General features: G+C 38.8%; 1 protein-coding gene across 1 annotated transcript; it reads right to left on the reverse strand.

Annotated features, from left to right (window-relative positions):
- Positions 1-419: 419 nt before the first annotated feature.
- Positions 420-25,604, reverse strand: LOC149815222 (uncharacterized). Its single transcript, XM_089990038.1, has 5 exons — positions 25,409-25,604; positions 23,129-24,459; positions 17,549-18,474; positions 2,571-2,627; positions 420-974 (listed from the first exon to the last, which is right to left on the reverse strand). Exons 2-5 carry the CDS (start codon positions 24,189-24,191, stop codon positions 729-731), a joined length of 2,292 nt encoding a protein of 763 aa, XP_089846164.1. The 5' UTR covers positions 24,192-24,459; positions 25,409-25,604; the 3' UTR covers positions 420-728.

A 25,604-nucleotide genomic window follows, 5' to 3' on the forward strand; every position in this document is an offset into this window, starting at 1 on the left:
AAGGAAAAAAAAAAAGAAAGACAAAATATCAATAAATTGAGGACCATGAACTCCCTCAAATGAATACCTTAAAAATTGGCTTCTTCCTAAGCCCACATCATTTTGGAAAATAAAATCTGGAAAAAGAACATAAAAGGAAATATCATGGTTTTTATTCAAAATTTATCGTGACACTGGCAATATCTATTTTTTGGCTGTTTCTTGAGAAATTTATAGGTTCTGAAGCAATGGCTATATATTGCTATATATAGGCTATATACAACCTATATTGTTGCCATGGCTGAAGCATCTTAATGAAGGGAACCACTGGTTAAATCCATGATTGGCTAGTGACAAATTCTGGTCTGAATATAGACTTTTTCATGAAGAATTTGATAAGCAGAAGTATTAAGGGAAGGCGCAAGATTGTAAGCACATGCTTAGAGGCAGCACATCAATTGTTGGAGGTAGTGTGTATGGTATCTAAATGTACATTATTGTCATAGAGATAAAGGAGAGAGCACTTTTCACGAGTGAGACTTAACGAGCTGTCACTTGTACACATTCAAGTTGGAAGTCCAGAAGTCTGCATCGATTACTGTTAAAAACATAAAAATTTCAAAATTTGATGAGGGAATACTGCTTCCTAACCAAATCTGGGAATTACACTTGCTAAGGAAAGAATGATTGGAATCATGAATTGACCAATGGATGCCAAGTTCCTAACGGGAAGAGCTGTTGGCTTCCTTCTACTTGACCTTCATCGATTTCCGGAAGACTACTGCAAGTCTCTGGTACATATGGTTCTTTAGGAATAACTTCACTACCTTCTTTTTTCCTTTTGCGCCCATTGCCTGTCTTACTGATGGATTGTGCAACAAAAACTCAAGATTGTCAGCAAGGACTTGTACTCCATTCTGTCCCACAGGATGTAACAGGCCGGTGACATTGTGCTCTACAATTTCCCGAGTGCCTCCTGCATCTGTTCCAAGGATCTGTAACACGAATATGAAAATCAGAAATACCCATCTCTCTCTCTCTCTCTCTCTCTCTCTCTCTCTCTCTCACACACACACACACACACACACACACATTAAAGCATGACTACAGAAACATGATTCTCGTCATCTTATAAGCAGCCCACAAAGGAACCATGCGACAACTAGGCAATATTTAGTTTAATTCTGCACTCCCTTCTCCGTCTGATCTCTGGCTCCCACACAGACCTAAAAGAGTTGGTGATCTGACACATCAATTATTACTATCATGGGTATTTAGAAATTTTATAAAGAATGCATTAAAATACATTGTGCATTCCGTTTATAACTAATAAATTTATCATTTGTTTTTTAAATTAATAATGTTTCCTCGGTAATAACAATTACCAAGTCATTTTATATTTTTGAGGTGTATAAATTTGTGGTGAACTTTTTAACTACCACAAAAGCTATAATAAGTTAACACACACACACACACACACACACATACACACACACACACACGAACTTTGTGTTTATGCATGAGTGAAATGTGAAGGGTTGTGGTGCCTCGTAGCACCAGATAGGGGGTTGTTTTATAACAATAATGCAGATCAGGAACATCACTCTTAGGATTGCTAAAGAAAACAAAACAGTGAGCATGCAATTCAGTGCAACAGAATAAGATGATCTAGGCATGTGTTGTAAGGACTAGAATAATACCTATATAAATGGATGAATTTCTATCAAATGAAAATTGAGGGAGGAAAAGGAAAACTAGAAGAGGTGGGAATAAATTGTGACATGAGGAAATGAAGAATAAATTTGGAGAAATAGTTTTGTAAGGTCTGTCCTCTGTGAAGGAGGCACTGCTTGAAGATGATGAACAATATATCACGGATTAACACAAAAAAAAAACATCACCTAAGAGCATCTCTGTTTCATGCAATTTTAGTGAGAAGTTGCTGAACTGGCATCCCTTTTCCTCCCTTACCCATCACGAGTGAAACAAATATCAAGTCATCATGGTGAGAAAGTACCATGCTGACACAAGTAGACCCCAGTTTTTCCCACCACCTATCACTTTTCATGTGCAATCCTTCCATATCTCTCTCCTTATATTAAAGCATTCTCATGGAAAGTCTGAACTGGCAGGATTTTTTAGAAATCCATGCCCATTCCCACGAAAGGCTCCTCCCTCCCATGGAAATGAAACAAACGGGGCCTAAGTGTGCTACCCTGTTTTTTTTTCTTTTTGGTGTGATCAAGCTGGGGTCCATGGGATTTGAAGCTGAGACCCCTCCATTATTATAGTGTGAACTGACCATCAAGCAATCATGTTTGACCACCCATATGTTGGACTTTATTTATATCTATCTACAGATTTAAAGATAACATCTGTAGTTTCATGTGCTAGAGAAGAATTTTCTTGGATATCCAAAGCAAGACAGATGCTTGAAAACTACATTTTGAAAATGAAGCTTCCATGATTATAAGCAAGGATCCAAGAAGCAAAGGCACATCACTATTTAAGTTATAGACTATCATATTAATCATGAATTCATCAAGTGAATTATACTGTTTTCGGGCAACAAAGGTTTTGATTCCAAGTACCGGAAGGCCAAATGCCATTGCTTCAATGGTCACTCGTCCAAAGGTTTCTCCAAGACCCTGCAAACAAAATAAATCTTTTAACTGTCAAACAATTTCAAAGCTAACATGTAACAAATAATATCTGATGAAATTAACAAACCAATAGAATCTAGAATTTTGTAAAATTAGAACAAAAACAACAGAGAGAAAACCTAGATAGGGATCCCAACCCCAATATTTCTAAATTAGTAAAAGTAGATAACTAATCGATTTGATGATAAACATTATACTATATAATTTTTAAAGGTTAATGACAGGACAGTGCTTAACAAAACAAATCTGATTTGCCTTTCAGTAACCTAAACCAGATCACATCATTCAATGGGCTAAGTGTCATAAAAAGCATTGAGGTGATTAGACTGCATTCTTTAACGAAACAAGTAAATGTGAAAACATATTGGCTAACCTATATATCTTGAAAATTTGTACCTATCTGTGTTTGGCTGACATTTGGATCTTCAAGTTTGCATTGCTGCCCAGATAACAGTCAAGCAACAAATCTTCTGAATAATAATTTTTCTAGAACCAGTTTCCACTTTATGCCCCAATTTTTTAATCTATAAGGAAAAAATCAATCTTAATCCATTAACACATGAATTGGCCATAATTATTATATGCTAATTGAAAGTGTTGCACTATCCCATAAAGATAGGAGCAGAGAAAGATGTTCCTAACCTGATTCAAGCTTTGACTTTCATCTGATAATTTTTATATGTAGTGATCAGTGGTGACACTGCTGATTTAAACTTTAAAAATATTAAAATGGCAATGCATTACATGACACAAAAGTGACGGAACAGACAAACTTTTGTCTGGTCGAAAATGTTTTATGGTCCCCAAGCACACCAGCAAGACATGACATGTAATATTTATCGCCAAGTTTTTGAGCTGTTTTGGTTATTCACACTTGTTGCAATATGTCCATGACAATATGAGACATGGAAGCTTTTCTGAAGTATAACAAAAAATTATGGTAGACAGTTTATTCACATTGAGAAAAACCATCTCCTGAGATTTCTTCATTGGGCAGGCTATAACATGCTTAACCTTGTCCAGACTCCATCATATTCTTCCTAGATATAGATTGTTGTCCAGAAAAATCCCATCCAATAATGTTTGTAATAGTGGTTATCTAGGCAAGAAAGACCAGATTCTAGACATAAGACCTTAAATGAGGAAAATTGTTTCAGACCCTTTTTCTGCTCCAGGTCTGACCTAGAAGATCCGACCCAGTGGTAGCCGCCTAGCCTGTTTGGGACAGTGGAAAATTATCAGAAACCTAACCCTGCCTGGGGTTCTGCTTAGGTTGGGACTCTAGTGAGACGCCCCCCCTAGAGTACTCTCTAGGGTGAGATTGGGGATGTATTTTTAACTTTTTATCACTCAATGTTTCTATAAATAGGCATGTATAATTATTTTATTTCTTAATGAGATTTATTGAGTTCAACCGCTAAATTTCATTCTTTGTGTGTGATTTCTTCCCGAGGGAAAGACTGCTCCCTCAACTGTTCGTTCATCCTTGTTCATCATCGGCCAGTCGAGAACGTATTTCTCCCTTCCAATCGCGTCTTTGCCTTCTACCTTGATCCCCGTGCCTGCCAGGTGAGATCCCCATCACTCTTCTTGTCGTTTTCCCTTGGCCGTGTCCCCCTGCCTTGGGACATGCCCTAGTCTCTCACCCCCACTTCCACGCATCTTGGTTGTGCCCCCTACCCTAGGACACACCCCTCTCACCTTGCCTAGTCGTGTCCTTGTCAACGACACGTCCTTGCTTGCTGCAGCGTGTCTGACACCTACCAGACACGCCGCCCAGGCCTCTGCAATGGCTGCTACTGCAGCAGCCCTGCCATGACCTCAGTTTCATCTTGACTCTAGCCACGTAGGCCCTGTTTCTCTTCGAGTTTGGATTTGTGCTCCGCAAGGCCCGAACTGCATGACTGACCCCTCTGGGAATAGGGTTCTGACATTTGGTATCAGAGCATCGTTCTTGCGAGTCACACCGACTATCATACTACCCGCTTCCGCTCAGGTATGATTCAACGCACATGTTAAATTTCTAAGTTATATTTTTTAAATCTGTTGCATCAAATTTTATTGTGTGGAGTGTAATGATCTAACCCGAATTCAGAGGATTCAAATTCGTTTTTGGTGCCCGTGATGTTTTTGGGTCTCCAAAGAGCCAAACAATAGTTCTGACGGCTTTGTAGACGTGTGGCTGAATTCTTTCCCAGCTTGCACCAAGCCGAATACGTATTTTGGTGCAACCTAGACACTTTTTGAGGGTCTGACCAACCTAGATGCTTGACCGTTGTTTCAGAACGTGTTTGTCTTGTGTGCGAGAGCCCCATGCCTACCCGACCGTTTGCGCATGCAACACTATTGGTACTGTAACTGTAACTCTTCTGTATCACAAGTCTATTCAATGAGCGCCCAAACCCTTTTTGTTTCTATAACCCTGGAAACCCGCTATATGACTCAAGCACAAGAGATGTATGGTGAACTCGGCACCGCATTCAAAGCGCAATCTACTCGAGCCGACGAGCAACTGCTAAATTGTCCAATGACATGGCTACACTCAACGGGAAGCTGGTTGAGCGATTCCGACAATTTCTCGTGCGTATGGATGAACACGATAACGATCAAGACGATCATAATGGGAAATCCAGCTCAGGCTGCCAGACCTCAGGGTTCACCAACGAACCTTAACAAGCCCTCCAACCCTGCCTGAAATTTCCTAAATTTGCAGGGACCGTCCCTACGAGTTGGCTATTTCGGGTGGAGCAATATTTCAATATTGTCAGGATGCTCGAGCAAGAGTGGGTGACCTTCACCTCGATTTACCTAAAGGAAGATGTCATCTGTTGGTATCACTGGTTGGTGTCTCAGCTAGGGATGCCTACTTGGGAAGACTTTTCCAGAGCCCTAGTGATACGGTTTGGCCCCCTCTGCCTACGCCAATCACCATGTCTCGCGGTCCAAAATTCGCAAATAGGTTAGCGTGATCGACTACCAGGCAGAGTTTGAGAAGTTGAGTAACATTGTCATCAGCTAGTCCCAATAGTCGCTGATTGGAACCTTTATCGGGGGACTCAAACCAGACCTACAGATCGAGGTTTAGGCCGCAAGACCAATATCCATGATGCAAGTTTTAGAATTGGCATGCGTGGCCGATGAGAAACTGATGAAAAAAAAGGATCCAACCCGATCCACGTCAATCCATGGATTGTGTACAGCCATGTAACATATCCATACTTATGTATTGTAACACACTTAGACTGTCGGGTCTGGATACACCGGACCCGGATCCATATCTCTGTGTTGTAACATTATAAAAACATTGTTTAGGTCACGATTCTAAGATGAGAAAATAGAAATCGTAACAGCCAAAAGCCTTGGGTTTCTTCTTCGTCTCTCTCTCTCTCTCTCTTCCTCTCTCTCTTTTCTCTATACAGGTGAAAAACTTTCATGGTATCAGAGCATAGATCCGTCTAAGGCTGAAAAGGATTCCGGCAAGAGCGAAGTTCGGAAAATTGAGGGTTTTTTTTCCCTTCTCCCTTTTCTTTTGTTCCTCCCCTCTTTGCTCACTCGTCCCCTCTTTCTGAAATCTCCTGTGTACCCACACCTCACGTGGGTTTCTTTTCTTTGTGAAACCGTGATCCACGTGACCTCTATTCACGTGGGTTTCATATTTGGTGAATCTGCGATTCACGTGCATCCTATTTATGTGAACACAGACTGTGGGTGGATTCACGTGAAACACCGAATCTTTTCTTAATTTTTTCTTGATCTTCCTTTACCTAATCTCCTCTAAGTCTGTCTTTGCATATTTGATTTTTTACTGCTATGCTGTGAAACTTATTCCTTGATTATCTATTTCTATTCTTGTCAAAAAAAAAGGAGTTCTTTTAACGTGTGAAGGCATTCTTCATCACGTCAATCTCAGTTTCTAGACTGCATAGAAAAGGTTCAGAAACTGAGTTCCCTGAATCCGATAGCCTGCAATTCTCTATCCTAAAAAAAAAAAAAGGGAAAGCGAGCTGAACTTTTTGTGAACACTCTGGTTGACATTCTCGTTGATTTTCATTCTCAAATGGACCCTTATCTCTCTCAATCAAATCTTTCTTCAAGTTTTCTCAACCAACTCGTTTCTGAAAAGTTGAATACCTCAAATTTCTTGATTTGGAAGAGACAAATTATTCCTTTTATAAGGAGTCAAGGTCTCTTAGGTCACCTGGATGGAACCACTCTTGTTCCACCAGAATTTGTCCCGAGAGAAGAGAAAGATGATCAAGGGGCGAGCTCGATCGTGTATGTCAAAAATGTAGAATTTCTCAATTGGGAAATGAAAGATCAATTAGTTGTCGCATACATCACCTCAACCCTGTCACAAGAAGTTCTAGTTGTCATTCCCGACAATTGTACAGCGCTACAACTCTGGGAGCGACTGGTTCAGACGTACTCGCAGATTTCTCAAGCAAGGATTGTTTTCCTAAAAAGGGAATTTCAGTTGTTAAGAAAAGAATCCATCACCATCATGGAATATTTGAACAAGATAAAGACCATCACAGATCAGCTTGCAGTTATAGGATGTGCCGTAAGCGACAATGACATGGTGCAACAAACTCTGAGTGGATTGGGATCTGACTATAATATGATAGTTACTTCACTATTGTGCCTTCTTGCTCTTCCTTCCTTCGATGCGTTACGAGCGAAATTGATTCAATATGAAATGACTCTGAAGGAATTCTCTGAAGAAACTCACATCCACACAAATTCTCAAGAAGTTTTTGCCACAGGAGTGACTTATGGTAGAGGATGAGGAGGACAAGGGCGAAGTGGATACGGAGGGCGTGGTCTGCTCCCCACTTCAAATATGTCTGCTCATGCGTAGGGATCAAGATCCATCCCCACTTGCTTCCTTTGTAACAAAAAGGGGCATATCAAGGCGAATTGTTGGCACAATCCAGAGAATAAAGAAAAGGGCTCACAGACAGAAACGAAAAGAAAGTTCACAAATACCATAGATAGTGGAGAGATCAAAGATCTACTAATATCTGCCTTGTCAGAGTTGAAATTGAAGCAGAGTGATGAAGGCACTTGGTTTGTCGATTCAGGAGCAGCGACTCATGTGACAGGTGTTGCAGGTAAGATTTCTAATCCTATTCCTTATTTTGGAAAAAGTAAGATTGTTACTGGAGATGAATCCCACCATCCTGTTTCTCATGTTGGAAAAACTGTCATTCCCATGTCACATTCCACTCTTACTCTTTCTGATGTTCTTCATGCTCCTGACATTAAGAAAAACATCGTCTCTGTCTCCAAGCTTATTGATGATAATAATACTTCAGTTGAATTTACTCCCTTCTCTATGCAGGTCAAGGACCTACGCACGAGGGAAACATTCGCTGAAGGAAAAAGACGAGGCAATATGTATGCCTTTGAAAAAGCATACATGTCATGTTGTCCGCCCTGCTCATCTGAATTCGAAGCCTTCGTTAGAGTCGTGTTCATCTTCTTCTGCCAGTGTTTTTAGTATTTCTGAATGTAATAAGCCGTTCTTATGGCATAGTCGGTTAGGACATTGTAGGAGTCATTTCATTGAGAAACTTGTCTCTAATAATCTCATTCCAAAAGAAAGTCTCAATGGGAATGAGAGCAGTCATAAGTGTTCCAGTTGTCTTTCATGTAAGAGTCATGTATTGTCTTTCCATTCCATTAATAAGAGAACTTCAAAACCTTTTGAGATTATTTGTTCTGATGTATGGGGACCCGCCCCAATTGTCTCTGGATCTGGGAGCAGATACTATCTAATCTTTGTTGATAGTTATTCTCGATACACCTGGATATATTTCATAAAGAATAAGTCGGAAGTCTTCTCTTTGTTTCAAAAATTTCTTTCCTTGGTCAAAAATCAATTTTCTGAGTCCATTCAATTTTCTGATTTTGTTTATTTTCTTCTAAATAATGGAATAGGAAGAAGGGTGTCATGCCCCCACACCCCTCAACAAAATGAGATTGCTGAACGAAAACATAGACATATTGTTAAAAGTGTCATGAGTATGCTTCATGACAGTAATCTGCCTATCAACCTATGGACAAAAGCCTTTCATTCTGCCGTGCATGTGATAAATAGACTGCCTATGGTTGTTCTGAAAAATAAGTCTCCTTATCAATGTCTTTTTGGAGCTCATCCTAGTTATCATGATTTGTGTGTCTTTGGTTGTGTTTGCTATGTGCATATTGATCAATCTCTTAGAAACAAGTTTTAGGACAAAGCCCAGAAATGTAGGTTTGTGGGATATGCAGATGACTACAAAGGATATAGGTGTTATGATCCCACCAACAAACGTATCAGAATCTCAAGAAATGTTGTCTTTGATGAACAAAATTTTGATGAAAGAGCTAATGCAACGAATATGCCAACTGAAGTTTACTATCCTTGGTTGAGTTCAAAACTTTTTGTTGACTCCAATGAAGCATGCTCCTCAGATTGCGTGCAGCAAGAAGAAGAGAGTTTTGAAGACACTGGGACATCGGGATCACAGAATATAGAAGAAGTACCAGGCAGATACAAAGGCATTTTCTATTCTAGACAGAGACCGACAACATCAAGCCATTTAGATCATGTCTCAGACGGCAATCTGACTCCTTATACTCTTGAGGTCAGAAAATCAAACCGCATACGACATTGTTAGAAAGTGAGTTGGAATACATTGGGTTCAATAATGAACCCATACTTATGCACGTGAAGTGCAAATATACCCATTAAAGGGAAACAACACAAGCACATAATGTGCTAACCCATAAAACCCATAAAAAGGGAAAAATATGACATAAAGTCATAAGTTGCATATCATTGAAGAAATAATGGACAAGGGGTAAAAACCCCATTACAATGGAGCATAAGCTCCCCCAAGAAGTAAGAAAATACAAAGGGGAGAGCCCCTATTTATAAGCAAGAAAAGGAGCCACAAAGGGGGCTCCCAAGAGAGTCGTTGGGAGCCCCCAACAGTCACATATGTGACCGTTGGAGGCTCCCCAACGACTCTTTGGGGAGCCTCCCCATGTGGCACAAAAGCCGAAAATAAAAAAGGGAAAAATAAGAAAAATAAAAAATAAAAATGGTAAATTACAAGCAATATTCCAAAGTGGAATATGCGCAAAACAAGAATTTACAGAAATACCCTTTTGGGTGAATAAAGAATATATATTTATATTCATATATATATAGATATATATATATACATATATATATGTATATGTATCTATATATATATGAATATAAATATATACGAGATTACAAATGACGATAATACACATATTTTAACATCCCCCTCAAACTTTGCGTGGAAAAACCCGAAAGTTTGGAAAATCAAAGGGAAGTCTTGAGACGAAGTCCAATTCTTCAAAAGGCTTTAAGGAAAAACTCCATCTTCATGACAGTTTGAGCTAGATCTTCAAGTCCAATTCCCCATCAATCGAATCCATGATGTATCTAATGTTCCACATCTTAGCGATCCTGTAGAAAATCGACAAAGAAACAAGTAAAACATATCTTTGCACTTTTACTCAAATGGACCATTTCTAACTAGCATAATTATGGATGACACATGTTAGAAATTATGCAAATTATGCAGAAATGACACTAAAGTTTTAAAATCATACATCATGTTAAAACAAACTGAGCGGAAGTAAATTATGCAAAAATAAATTGCAAGAATGCATAATGCATTCATAAGGTCCAACATTGGACAAATATAACCCCATAATGGGGAATAACAAAATGATCCACGAAGGGATACCACAAGAAGCCTACGAAGAGGCATAAAATACATATACTTTATTGAATGAGAGCCCAAAAAAGGCCATAAAGAGCATATGCATATACTTATCATTAAATGAATTAATACTCAAAGAACTCATTAATGATCATGCTTCAAACATGTAATGAAGTGCCAAACAAGAGAACCGAAATCTCCAAACATACTTTAGGCAAAATAAACCCAAGAGTTCACAAGGTTTTAAAATCATTTATGAAAGTCATACTTAATTGACAAAATACACATTTTGCATATAAGGGTGGCAAAAACCATAAGCACTTAATATATAGATTAAATGCTAAGAAATCAACTTGATATGCATATCAAAAATATGATTTACTTGAAAAACACAAGTCATGGATGAAATTTTGCAAATTTCAACAATAGTTTATCCATTACAAACAACTTTCTCATTAGTCCTCCAAAACCCATAAATCAAGTGTATAAGCTACTAGATCAAGAATATAAAGTCATTAAAGGCCAAAGACACACACAAAGGTGTGTAAAAGAATCTCTTGTCTACATATAATAATACTTGAAATAAGTACATCTACGACAAGAACAAGAGAATACATGCCAACATGGACTAAAAAGTATCTCTTGTCTACGTAAAAAATACACTTAAAACCAAGTATGTTTAACTACTAGAACAAGAGAAATAAGCCAACCATGGGCTAAAACATAATACATCTCTTGTCTACATATGATAGCACTTGAAATGAGTAAAATAAGCCAACCATGGGCATACATCTCAGCGACTAGAACAAGGACACAAACGCCAACATGGACTAAGATCACACACGATGGTGTGAATCAACGTGCCTTGTCTACATATAAAAACACTCAAGACAAGTGTGTTCAGCTACTAGACCAAGAGAGCAAAAGCCAACAAAGGGCTAAAAACACACGAAGGTGTAATAAGATTCTTGTCTACATATGATGACACTTAGATAATGGGCATAAAAGGAAAAAACTTTTGAGGCAACAAACTTGTAATGAAAATAAACCTCGAATAAAACAATACTCCTTTTGAAATGAATTCTCATGCATGTAAAAAATATCTTCAACAAAATACTATAATCGATAAATTTCTTGAGAACAAATGTGTGAACATACACACACCAAGAACACATAGAATACTTGTGAAAAAACACAAGAACACAAAATCATAAATTTATTGCCATGTAAAAGTATCTCCAACAAGATACTACGATCAAGACCTTAATATTCTTGATAATAAACCCACCACGAATGCATAATAAGAATGCTTTAGAACACTTGTGCACAAAGAGCACAACACACGGAATCACAAATGTGCAAATGCACTCATAAGATTCTTAAACAAATAAAAGGTTGGTCTATAATCCCAAAACATCTTGATTTTAAAATATACCTTAAAACATTTAAGGTTTCAAACACCATATGTCCATCACATTTACATAGAAGCATCCATAATACCAATGGCCACAAGAGAAAAATGAATGACACACTCATAATTAGAGATCAAATAACAAATCATTTTAGAGTCCCAAGGTGCCCATAACTCACCTCAACAACCATCTATAATATGGAAGGTGGACAACCTAAAATGATACAACACGAGGTGCCCATAACTCACCTCGACAAACATCTCTAATATAACAATAATAAGGCCAAAAAAAATGATGCATTAAATAACATGTGATGGACAAATATAAATGCCACAAAAGGGCAATACACACATAAGGAATCATTTTCCAAAAAGTTTTTACAAAGAGGATCGATTAACAAATTGAATCAAAGGTCCAATATAATCAAAACAATTTTGCATAAACACAAATTATGCTTAATCTTCAAAAGAAGTCTTGTACACCAAAAAGGCTTATTATGCAACAAACATAACATGAAATATTAAGCAACATCATGTGTACGAACCGATTTGGAACAAACAAGCCTTAACTATGAAAGATATAAGGTGCAATTAAGCGGTGAAGTTGGTGAAGTTCGAAAATAACAAACTTAGGCCAATATAGGCATTCATAAAGATGGTGAAGTTCAAAAAACTTATGAAATCTACTATTGCAACTTAAAAATGATACTCATAAACAATCATGAGATCTTCATAAAAGAGTATATACTCACAAGAAGATTATAAGGACCGAAAGGCTCCTTAAGGAGAGCTTGAACACAAATAAAACTCCCAAAGAAGGGGAAAACTCCATTAAAGTGGAAGAAATCCCAACAAAATAGATTCATTAACAAAACCTTATGATAAAATAAGATTGTACTATGGCATAAATAAAAATTAAACATTTATTGAGGGAAAAATTAAAAACTCTTAGTTTTATCAAAAAACATGACTTAATAGATTCTTACCTACTCCTAATGAAATAAGTACGCAATAAACATTAGGGAAGACCATAACTTTTATAATGAAATATGCCGAAAAGCAAGGAGTGCATTAAGCACTTACAACATTCACTAATGAACAAACAAAAGGGCAAACACCCAAACCCACAAGAGACAACACAACATAAAAATATAAATATCTCTTATTGAAAAGAGAGAGAGCTCTTTAAATGTTGAAAACATCCTTAAGAGTGTAAAGATGAAAAGAAAATCACCATATTCCATAAGACCATTTTAAAACTTAATTCAACCGGTATTATATAAAAAAAAACTTTCTTAATTAAATGTTGCTCATATAAAACGGACACATTGGGTAAGAGAACATAATATGGAATTTTTCATATATGACAAACAATTTTCAAAAAAGCTACATTTCACAAACATTTTAATCTTAACATACCTTTCTTTAAAGACTAAACATTCATATAAAGGTATTCTCATAAACAAGGTTAGGTTTAAAAAGTAGATTCAAAGTTCCAATGGTCATAAATTTTTACCGACCGATTAAATCAAGTTTTGAGCAATCATATATCTAATTTTTCGCAAAACAAGTTATCATTTAAAATTTTTCAAAGAAAAACATACGAAAAAGATTCAATGGAGTATCAAGTAACTCAAATTTTTATAAAAAGACTTAATGACAAAGAGCACACATAAAAAACAAAGAACATATTAAATTCTTCATACAATACTTCAAAGAAATAGAATGCATACCGAATAACTATAAGAAAAACAATAGAGAGAAATGAATACTTCACCATTTTTCTTAAAATTCTTGAACACCACGCTTCCCGATGCACCAAAGAGCAACTCGATCTCAACCGGGCTCTGATACCATGTTAGAAAGTGAGTTGGAATACATTGGGTTCAATAATGAACCCATACTTATGCACGTGAAGTGCAAATATACCCATTAAAGGGAAACAACACAAGCACATAATGTGCTAACCCATAAAACCCATAAAAAGGGAAAAATATGACACAAAGTCATAAGTTGCATATCATTGAAGAAATAATGGACAAGGGGTAAAAACCCCATTACAAAGGAGCATGAGCTCCCCCAAGAAGTAAGAAAATACAAAGGGGAGAGCCCCTATTTATAAGCAAGAAAAGGAGTCACAAAGGGGGCTCCCAAGAGAGTCGTTGGGAGCTCCCAACGGTCACATATGTGACCGTTGGAGGCTCCCCAACGACTCTTTGGGGAGCCTCCCCATGTGGCACAAAAGCCGAAAATAAAAAAGGGAAAAATAAGAAAAATAAAAAATAAAAATGGTAAATTACAAGCAATATTCCAAAGTGGAATATGCGCAAAACAAGAATTTACAGAAATACCCTTTTGGGTGAATAAAGAATATATATTTATATTCATATATATATAGATATATATATATATACATATATATATGTATATGTATCTATATATATATGAATATAAATATATACGAGATTACAAATGACGATAATACACATATTTTAACAAACATCCCATTGACAGGTGGGTTAGCTATAACAACTTCTCATTGGATCTTCAACTCTTCTTAACTGCTCTCAATAAGGAAGATGAACCCATCATGTAAAACTCATGTGTGCAGGTTAAAAAGAGTTATCTATGGTCTGAAGCAAGCATCTCGCTCATGGTTTGATAGCTTCGCGCTAGAGATTCAGAAACATGGATTTTCACGTTCCATGCTGGACCACTCATAATTTATCTTTAGAAGTCAGACTGTGATCACTCTGTTATTAATTTATGTTGATGATATTGTCATCACAGGAAACTCTGCGACCCACATCCAAGAAGTAAAAGACTTACTAGGTCAGAGGTTCAAAATGAAAGATCTTGGAGTTCTACGTTATTTCCTTGGCGTAGAAGTTGATAACCAGGCTCATGGCTTGACACTCACTCAACACAAGTACACCGTAGATGTTCTCAGCAAGGCAGGCATGCAAGACTGCAAACCTCTGGGAACTCCGAGTGTGCTTCATCAAAAACTTAGCGCTTAGGATGGAGATCTGTGTGATGACCCCACCAGGTATCGAAGATAATAGGAATGTTACAGTACCTCACATTCACCAGACCTGATATTGTTTATTCAGTCAATCAAGTGTCTCAATTTATGCATGCGCCACGTACTGGACATATGGAAGCGGTCAAGAGGATCCTTAGATATCTGAAAGGGACTATTGGGGATGGATTGATATATTCACCAGTCATATGGCAAAGATAAGCACATACTCACTGTATATTGTGATGCAGACTGGGCAGGAGATCCTGATGAACGAAGATCTACATCAGGATATTGCGTTTTCATTGAAAAAAATTTAGTCTCTTGGAGCAGTAGAAAACAAAAGGCCATCGTTAGATCAAGCACTGAGGCTGAGTATAGATCTATGGATGCTGCTACTGCCGAAGTCACATGGATCAAGCATCTACTAACTGAAGTAGGAGAAAAGATTTCTCACACTACTTTGCTATGTGACAACCAAAGTGCTATCAACATGCCATTCAATCTAGTACATCACAGTCGTGCCAAGCACATTGAGATCGACCAACACTTTGTGAGACAGAAAGTTGAAGAAAAAGAGATTGAGCCTGAGTTCATCAATACTGAAAGACAAGTTGCAGATCTATTTACCAAAGGGTTAACAAATGATCGTTTTTGGATGCTTAAAGGCAAGTTGTTCATGGTCCAAAACCATGATCAACTTGAGGGGGGTGAAAAAGGTGAAAAAGGATCCAACCCGATCCACGTCGATCCATGGATTGTGTACAGTCATGTAACATATCCATACTTATGTATTGTAACACACTTAAACTGTCGGGTCTGGATACACCAGACCCGGATCCATATCTTTGTGTTGTAACATTATAAAAACACTGTTTAGGTCACGATTCTAAGATGAGAAAATAGAAATCGTAACAGCCAAAAGCCTTGGGTTTCTTCTTTGTCTCTCTCTCTCTCTCTCTTCGTTTCTCTTTTCTCTATACAGGTGAAAAACTTTCAACTGTCACGGATAAACTCATACAAGAACCAACCGGGTGGGATGTCAAGTCAAAGGAACACGTCCCAAGGGAACCTAGCCTCTAGCAGGGCAGTGACTCGCCCCATATAGGAGGCCACCCCTCCTAGGTCTACCGAGCGGGCCACGGATCACTCTCAGCTGCCTAGTCGAGTGTCTAAACCACGACCCAAGATGCAAGTAAGTGGCTCTCTCGAGAACACATAGAGAAGAGCTGCAAGAAAAGCCTCTGTTATCACTGCAACGAGGTATGGACAAGGGACCACAAGTGTAAGGTCCTGAACCTGTACCTTATTGATAGTGAGGTCAAGGACAATGAGTTCAGTGATCTCGAGTTGACCGATATGGGTGATGACATTCTGGAGGTTCCAAAGATATCGTACCACGCGCTAGCCGACATAGAGGTGCTGCAAACAATAAGGGTACCTGATAGAATTGGTTCATTGATGATTTCAGTGCTGATCGACATTGGTTTGACACACAACTTTGTGTGTGCTCAGACGGCTAAAGAGAAGGGGGTGGTCATGAACGGTAGCAAACTCGGTGCAACACTCTCTGTCTTGCAGCAATTGTGACAAAAAAGTAAGCACAATGGTTCAGTCCTAGAATATTGGTTGATTTTTGGAATCCCTGAAAATACTACTAAAGGAAATTTAAGATCCAGATATCAGTCTATAAAGTCAAAGCACCAAAATCATAGTAAAAATAGCTCAGAGCATCACTGAGGGCATGTTTAGCATGCAAGACACATCCCACCTAGCGACAAAGTGGCCCCCATCGCAGGGTATCCTGCATTTGATACACAGGACAAAGCAATCCAGGGGACAGACCACTTTGTCCCTGCACAGGGCATTTTGGAGGGATACACCAGTCGCACCTCATGAAGTGCGACTGGTGAGTTCTGGACAAACGCTGCCTGGCTTGTCCGGACAGCATATCAAACACCATCTGAGGGAAAAAAGCAAAAGATGTGCAGAATTTGCAAAAAAAAAGAAGAAAAAAGCTTAAATAGAACAGCAACATTACAAATTTTGGCTCATGATCGGATGAGATTTAACCAGTCCCATGAATATAGATGTAGCCAATTCAATCAACCAAAGCCTGAGCTATTCACTAGTTGTACCAAGATCAGCTCAAGAAACATACTGAAACAACAATTTGTAGTGAAAACACTTATGGCTTTCATTGATATCGCCAGTCAGCCAATTACCTGGATGCAGTATGTCCACTATAAGTGGCCACAAAGTTCATCCTACTTGAGATTTGATTTCTTGTCATGCACAGTAAATTTATACATGGATTTACTACAGCATATTAGGAATTTATTACACATACCGATCCTAAAGCAATACACATTCATTTATACAGCTACCACATGGTTGTAGTTAATGATACTAATGCAAAGTCTATAGTAATTTACTTATTAGGAGGGGCTAGACAAATACTAATGAGATACTTGATTTTATGGTAGGCCAAGCTGAAAACAAGTTGACCATAACTTGGAATCACTTGTGAACAGATGCCAATCGAGAATATGATGATACAAACAAGATCAGTTGACTGAAATACAACTTGCCATTTAAAGCACAAGCCTGTTGAGATGGGGTGGTCACCTCTAGATGCTTGAAAATCAAGAACTCAACTAAAATTTATCATCCAGGGTGAAAATTTCAATTTAAAAAGGAAATGAGATGATAAAAAATTTTGAATTACCTGTGCATTGATGACATACACATCAGCTGCAGCATAAAGTGAGGCAACACGTGTAGTTTCAGGAGTCCACAGCACTATTTTTGATAGCTCTGAATGTTGGGATAAATACCTGAGGATAGCTTTGACATAGATCACTTTATTACTCTTGCATCCAAGGGAGCCAATTAAAACTTTTAGAGCCCCTCTTTGACTCCCCTTATGCTCTGACAGTGTCGTCCTTATCTGATGCTTTCTGTCATTATTTTGCACATTTTCATAACCACCATAGGATAAAGGATTTAATGAGGTCAAATTTTGCTCTTCAAGACCATGTTCAGCCCATCTAGGCCTTACAGACACATCCGATGATTGATTATTATGACTAAATGCTTGAAAAAGAACCCTTGTTTTTTTCCTTTTTCCCATGGGAAGATGTGCTTTGCCACCAGTAAGAATGGAGTGATTTCCCCTTACTGTGGTAACTTTTAGTTTAAAATCTGCTTCAGAAGATAATTTATTAGATGCCAAAAGAGATGACCCAAGAAGAAGAAATTGCCCTTTTCCAGGGTTGATGCTACTTAGTGTCATCACAAGCATATCACAATCATTTAATCCTATTTCTCTTCTAATAGCATTTCTCAGTAGATGTCTTTTCTCCAACATCTTTTCCACAGTAAATGAGTGAGTATTTAATGAAGAAGGAATCCCAGCTGCAAAGGCTATTTCATCGCTAATGGAAAGAGGAACTAGTTCAGGTGAGGACCTCAACTGAATGTTCTCTTCTTTGCACCAAGTAAGCCATTGCTCAGACTGAGATTCTGACAAGAACATTAGCATCTTCACTTTTGAAAGCAAATGCTTTGAGCGATCAAAATATGGCCTTCTGTTCTCCATGATCCACCAGATTACCTGACTCCCACCACTCATGTAATTTAAAAGATATTGCTCTGCAAAAAGAAGAGAAAAAAAGTGTCAAATCCCCTTACTCAGAGGTGTTATGTTGCAATTTGCAAAAGACAGTGCATGTCTCCCATTCAAACCTAAGCAGATGATTTCTTATCATCAACATGCAAAATGGTGTTAGCTTTGTAACACTCGTGATTTTCAATATCGGATCCAGGTTGGATCGAACCCGGATCCGGTTCACAGCCCACGTGGTGCGTGCGCTATTTAAACCCCGGCAGGGGGGGGGTCCCTTTACAAAAAAAAAAGAGAAACCCCTGCGCCCTCACTCTCCCTCGACACCCGAGTTCCCTCCCCCTGTGCTCACCTCTCTTCTTCCCCCTCTCGCTCGCTGGAGGCACCACCGCCCAGGTACGCACCTCCTACCTCCTTATTAGTCCAGTAGAGGAGGGTTGCCGCCCCTCCCTGCTCTCTCTCTTCTCCCTGTTAACTCAGCAGAGGAGAGGCGTCACCCCTCCCTGCTCCCTCTCTTTTTGACAGGCGCAGGAGGGCGCTGCCCTCTTCCCCCCCCCCCCCCCCCCCCCCCCCTTCTCTTTTGAGAGACGCAGGAGGGCAGCACCCTCTGTTAAAATAAGTTATATATATATATATATATATATATATATATATATATATATATATATATATATATATATATATATATATTACCTATGTCACAGGGATTCGGCACCCCTCACCCAAGGTTTTTGAAAGTGCTGCACCCCCACACCCGCACCCATGTGACATAGTATACTACATATATATGTCTATGTGTCTATCTACATATATAAATATATATATATATTTCTTTTGTAATGCCTAATAGGGGCAAATTAGTCTTTTCACATTGTACACGCATATCCTAAAAGATATGCTCTTCTTCTTTTTTTCTTTCTTTCTTTTTTCCTTTTTTTTTCTTTATTGCTTGAGAGGGGTCCACATAGAGTCGTTGGACCCCTCCAACGGTCATAAATATGACCGTTGGAGGGGCTCCAACAACTCCATGGGAGCCCCTCCTTGGGTCCCTTAGTGCGTATAAATAAGGGGCTTGGCCCCATGTATTCTTCAAGCTTCTTGTGAAGCCTTATGTGAGTGAAATATATTTTTCACCTTATTTTGTGTGTTTTACCACTTTTATGGTTTGTTGCAATCTTGCCCATTAGTGGCTTCTTGTGTATGTGCGTGCTATCGTGCTTGCTCTTGGAGATATCGCCTCTCTCATTTGGCACTTCATTACACCCTCTTGCTTCCCTTTTTCTTGTGCCCTTCAACTGCAGCTGTAGTTGAGGTATGCTACAGAGTTGGGCTCATTTTGAAACGAGCCCAACCTGGTTCTCTGAACTAGAGGACCGAGCCTAGGCTCGGTCCCGTCTAGGTTTGGTGCTAGGCTAGGCTAGGCTCGACATGACCATCGAGCCCCCTTTTTGTATCCCCTTTGTTTGGACCCAAGTCTGGCTTGGTAGGGTACAACCAAGCCTGGCCCGGCTGTGGCCTACCCAACCCGACCGAGTTGAGCTCAGTCATTACCAAGCCCATCTCGGTCCCCGCCTTCTGCTAACCGGGCGCAGCAGAGTTGAGCCCGGCTAACACTGGGCCCCAACTCGGTTCACTCTGGTACTGAGCCCGACTCAGCCCGATCAGCTCGAACCAAGTTCGGATTCGACCCCTACAACGCAAGTATTTCTTCAATGAAATTTAAAAGGTTTCATCATTTACTTCGCAACACGCTAATATACCTTTTAGTGCACCTTATCGGCGCAATGGACGCAACACGTGCACCAAGGCAAGAGCCCTTGATAACCTATGCTAAGAATCGTCAGTGAATCTGACACTCTCCGAGGTAGAGAAAAGTTGCATACAAGGGCAATGACAGAACACTTCTAACATATATATATCATTTTAACTCAAGGATGCAATTTTGCGTATTCTTGTCCATTTAAAATTATGTCATTTACTTGCCGCCGCGCTGTTACATGTACATGTTACTGCTTACGCAATTTATTTGGCTGATGTACGGTTTCGTACATCGTGCACTGCTTACGCAATTTATTTGACCGATGTACGATTTCGTACATAGTGCATTGCTTACGCAATTTATTTGACCGATGTATGGTTTCGTACATCGTGCACTGCTTACGCAGTTTATTTAGCTCGATGTGTGGTTTCGCACATCGAGTCTTACTTTGTCATTTACTTGCTGCCACGCTGTTACATGCATAGGCTACTGCTTACACAATTTATTTGGTTGATGTACGGTTTCATACATCGTGCACTGCTTATGCAATTTATTTGACTGATGTACGGTTTCGTACATCGTACACTGCTTACGCAATTTATTTGGCCAATGTACAATTATGTATATCGTACACTGCTTACGCAATTTATTTGGCCGATATACGGTTTCGTACATCGTGCACTGCTTACGCAGTTTATTTAGCTCGATATGTGGTTTCACACATCTATTATTGCTTTATGTCATTTACTTGCCGCCGCGCTGTTACGTGTACAGGCTATTGCTTACACAATTTATTTGGTCGATTTACGATTTCGTACATCGTGCACTGCTTACACAATTTATTTAGCCGATGTACGGTTGCATACATCGTGTATCGCTTACACAATTTATTTAGCTCGATGTGTGGTTTTACACATCGAGTCTTGCTTTATGTCTTTTACATTGTCGTCGTGTTGTAATGTGCACAAGCTTATGTTTTGATATATATGTATTATATATACATATATATAGCTTTGTAAGGTATGCAGTTTTGCGTACTCCTGCCTACCTTGCATTACGCTTGCTTTTAAAGACGCAGATTGGTGCATGCTCGCCAAGTCTTTAAAGAAAAAGAAATTTTCATGCGAGATTCCAATGTTTGTAATATTTGTTGTTTCGAAAAGCGGAAACGAATATCTTACGGTTGCTTATTTGCAACCAAGTCTTTCCCTCAATCCTGCATAGCCCTAAGAGGTACGTACGGTCTTTTGTTTTGACATCCAAAAATGACTTGGAAATCCCCAGCCTAGAGCACGTGACATTGAGATTTTCTAAACAAAGTTGGGGTTTCTTTCTAAAAAACAATACCCTTTTCATCATAGCGGTACTATCAGACATACACGTCATATTAGTACTACGGTGATTGGATGAGAGGTTTATGATAATCTCGTAGCGTGCAAATTACACAATGATGAAGAAAAAATTACATAAATAGTGATGATGGCCTTCCCGGGCAAGATGCTAGAGATGCTAGAGTTAGTTTGAAAGACCAGAGCACGTAGAATGGGTTGTCAGTTAAAATAGAACCTGACATACGCATTCGTCTTTATGGTTCCGTCAAAAGAGAGGATATGATGATACAAAAACTCTGATGGACAGATTGTTAACAACTACGCTCCTCGAGTAGCAATTGAATTCGGTGTCCCCGGTTATCGGAGTTAGGGGACTTAACTACCAAAAATTATATTATGTGGTAGGTCTCAATGACTTTTGCAGAAGTAAAGATGCATCTCCTTGAAAAAGTGGCCTCTGAGAAATTCTCTCTCGGTCATTGGTCGTCCCCTTGTGAGGGGACTCAGCTAGTTGTCCGGGGTATCAAAATACATAGAATAATAGTTGCCTGGGGTATCAAAATACATAAAATAACAAACCCCCAAGCAATCTCAGTTGTTTGTACGTTTCTTTTGTGCGTACCCTTAAGACAGTTAATATCGAAACAAGATTAGCATGTTCATTTTGCTTATTCTGAACTGCACATCACGAAAGGGACAACATATATGTGAGTCTTGTTCTGAATTTTGTTATCTATGCACCTACCAGATTTTCATCAATCGGACCCGTTTCATGGGTACATGTGGTGATTAGGTTGAAACGGCAGGCGATGATACGATGACATGATGATATCAAGATGAGACTCTTTCCTGACGTTTCGCTCCCGAGAACATGTTTGTAATTTGGTATAAGGGTTTCTTTGAAATTCTACTTTTCGTATAAACTTTAATTATTTAAAAACTTTGTTTTGAATCTATTTGGTTTCAATAAATGTATGGAGTTACAAATCTATTTTGTAAAGGAAAAGTTTGCCTATAATGCGCCCAAGGTCCGTTGACTTGTTATTTCAAACACCATTTTCCACTGAACTGCTATTTTAAACTCTAAAAAATGAATGATCGTAAAGCTTTCAAATTTTTCCTAAAAAGTTACAAGTCTGGGATTTTGGGGGCGTTACAAGCTTCACCAAAGCATCGACACATACAAGAATTCATGGTTCAGTTGAGAGACTCAGAGATCAAACAGCTACTATAGATAAGTACCGCTAGGTCCACTACCAATTGGTTATAAAATTCTCTTAAACTTTTACCAAATCAAGAAAGTAATCATGTTGCCAATAAAGCTGAAAAACAAGCCTTTTCCAATGTGGCATGAAACTATGTCAATAATACAGGTTCACAAATGCCAATTTAATATTATGCAATGTCAGCTTAGCTTAAATATATGCAAATACAAAGAGAAGACAATAGTCAAAGCATGGACCTGGTTGCAAAGCTCAACCTAGAGTAAATGCCTATGCGAAAATTCTGTAACTCACAAGGCCAAACAAATAACATTTTCAAATATTACTGAAAAAGAGAATCTAAAGTCACGTGAAGCATGCAAAAGCATACCAATCCAGGATGCGCAGACAGCTGAACCTGCAATTACAAGATCTGCCTTCGATGCAGTCTTATAGCTAAGATCTGCCTTATCTTTCAGCACTTTAATGCCACGCCTTGACAGCTCACTCATTAGTCCACCTTTCTGGTTGAGAACCACTACAGATACTGTTCCTCCACAACTTAAAAGTTCACTTGCAAGTTCCATCATTGAAATTGGAGTACCTGTCATTGAGAGCTCATGAAATATCAAAACAAATGACCTACCCCAAACTGTACTAGCGAACATGCCTTTCCTATCACACGTGCCAGACCTCTTCCCAGGATTCCACTCCAAAATGCTGTCTTCCATCTTTCCAAAAGGACCAACAATAAGTCCATAAGAAGTATTTCGCTTGGCTGTCCCATAAGTAGTAACTATAAGGCTACTATTGCTTATCTCTCTCCCTTCATTCAGCTCATGTTCTTCACTCACTGTATCATTCCTTTTTGCTTGGGTGCTATGAGTGCTTTGAGATGGAGAAGACTTCTTTGTCTTTTTCCTATTCAAATGGCGGTGCATTGACTTCGAAAGGGATGTTTTCTTATTTTTTGAGAGAGTTTTTTTATTTGGCTTCATTGTTGACCCACCAGCTTCTGCTAGGGCCTCAGTGAAACCAATATTTGTTAAAGAACTGTTCTGGTATTTTGCTATGTCAAGTCTCTGTTTGAGCACTGTATCATTGATGCTACTATCTGGGTGATGTTCAGAAATAGGTTTACTTTCATAACCGACGAACTCCTTTTTATTTTCTTGATGGGCCAATTTCGACTGTATGTGGAAACCAACATAGCTCCAAACAGCAATGATGACCAACCAAGGCAACAGCCTCCTGCTTCTAATCCATCGAAGAGGACTTGCGTGGATTTTAGGCTCTCCACGAGGTGTTCTACTTGAACGAGACCTACGAAATGAAGGAGAGTGCCTAGGAGTCAATCTACCTGAAGAGGCAGCTTTAAGACTCACATTGGCTCTTAGTGAAGCAAGATTCACTAAATTGCCTTGCGAATCTCCTCTACTATCTGTTTTTTCCATAACCGCTTCTCAAATCAACATACAAGAACTTGATGCCATCCCATTTGGTATCCCAATTATTAGATCTGCAAAGCTCCCAAAGTTACTTAAATGATGCAATCAACAATCTCCGCTACTAATTGAACCACTCCGCTGAAATAGCTTCAGAAGGCAATTGGAAATTCACCACGAACAACCTTAGCACAAATGAGCTAGGTATGAGCTTTTTCTATCTAGTTATCAGCAATCAGTATAGAAACCCAAGACTTGGATTTGTTCTGCAAAGCATCTGACAGCAGAGTTGGTTGACAAAATTGCCTCATTCAATCAAGAAATAATTCTATGTAAATAAGTAAAAAATGAATATGATAGAAGAAAACAAACCAATAAAAAAAAGCAACGAAAAATTAAGTCTAAATATTGATTTTGAGTACAAGCAACAGAAAATTGAGCTTAGAGATCGTGATAGTGTTCTTAACATTTATTGATGCTTCCACTAAGCTCGATAGGGAAGAAACATTCAGAACACTGAAGATTTTTCATCATCGAAAGGAAAAAAAAAATTGGAACTTGCGAACCTCTCTCTACTAGCAGAGAAATTTCTCCTAAACTTCATCAATCCAAAGAGCTCTCTGGAGTTCAATAAGCCAAAATTTTACAGCACTAATTCTTTCAAAGTGTTAACTAACATAATCTCAAACTTGAATTAACAAATACAGTCAAAACACAAAAAACCAATGGATACTTCAGATGTTAAGAGTTTACACAGTGTTTACTCTATTTCTCAACTCTTCTTACGAAACTTAACCTAAAATGTTCTATATAAACAACATACTGTTTCCGATTCACAGATTAATGTACCTCAAACACATAAACACGCAATAATGTAGCTCAAATAAACGATCTCTACCATCAAAAACAGGAAAACACTGTACTGTTTCGATCCTCACAAGCACGAAGAAGAATCTACTTCATTTCATCAAATTTCACAAACAAAACCGTAAAAACGAAGAAGCACTGCCCGATCTCTCTGATCAACCGAAGAAAATCGAGCAACATTTGCCTGAACAAGCTGTTTTCAAAACCGGAGAAGGAAATCATGGAGATCCTTGAGGTTTCTAGCGATTCTCACCTAGACTTTTGAGAATTTTCGACTACATTCTACCGAAAACCAATCGAAGAGCCTAATCTGAGGCGGAAGATAAAAATCCGAGGCCTTAGGTTTCCGGCGAACTCACCGGTAGTGTGCTAGAGGATCGGCAAAAGACAGGCTACTGATCAGCGTGCAGATGAAGGAGCTCCAAGCATTTCTCTTCTCCCTCCTCCTCCTACTCCACACTTCCGCTCTCTCTTTCTTTCTTTCCTGAAGCAAGGAATCGGTGACGAAAAGGGTTTCCTCTCTGTGTGTAAGAGAGAGCTCACTGAATTTCAGAC

Source organism: Nuphar pumila, chromosome 15, assembly GCF_984573655.1.
Source record: "Nuphar pumila chromosome 15, dmNupPumi1.hap1.1, whole genome shotgun sequence".
NCBI classification, from domain to species: Eukaryota; Viridiplantae; Streptophyta; class Magnoliopsida; order Nymphaeales; family Nymphaeaceae; genus Nuphar; species Nuphar pumila.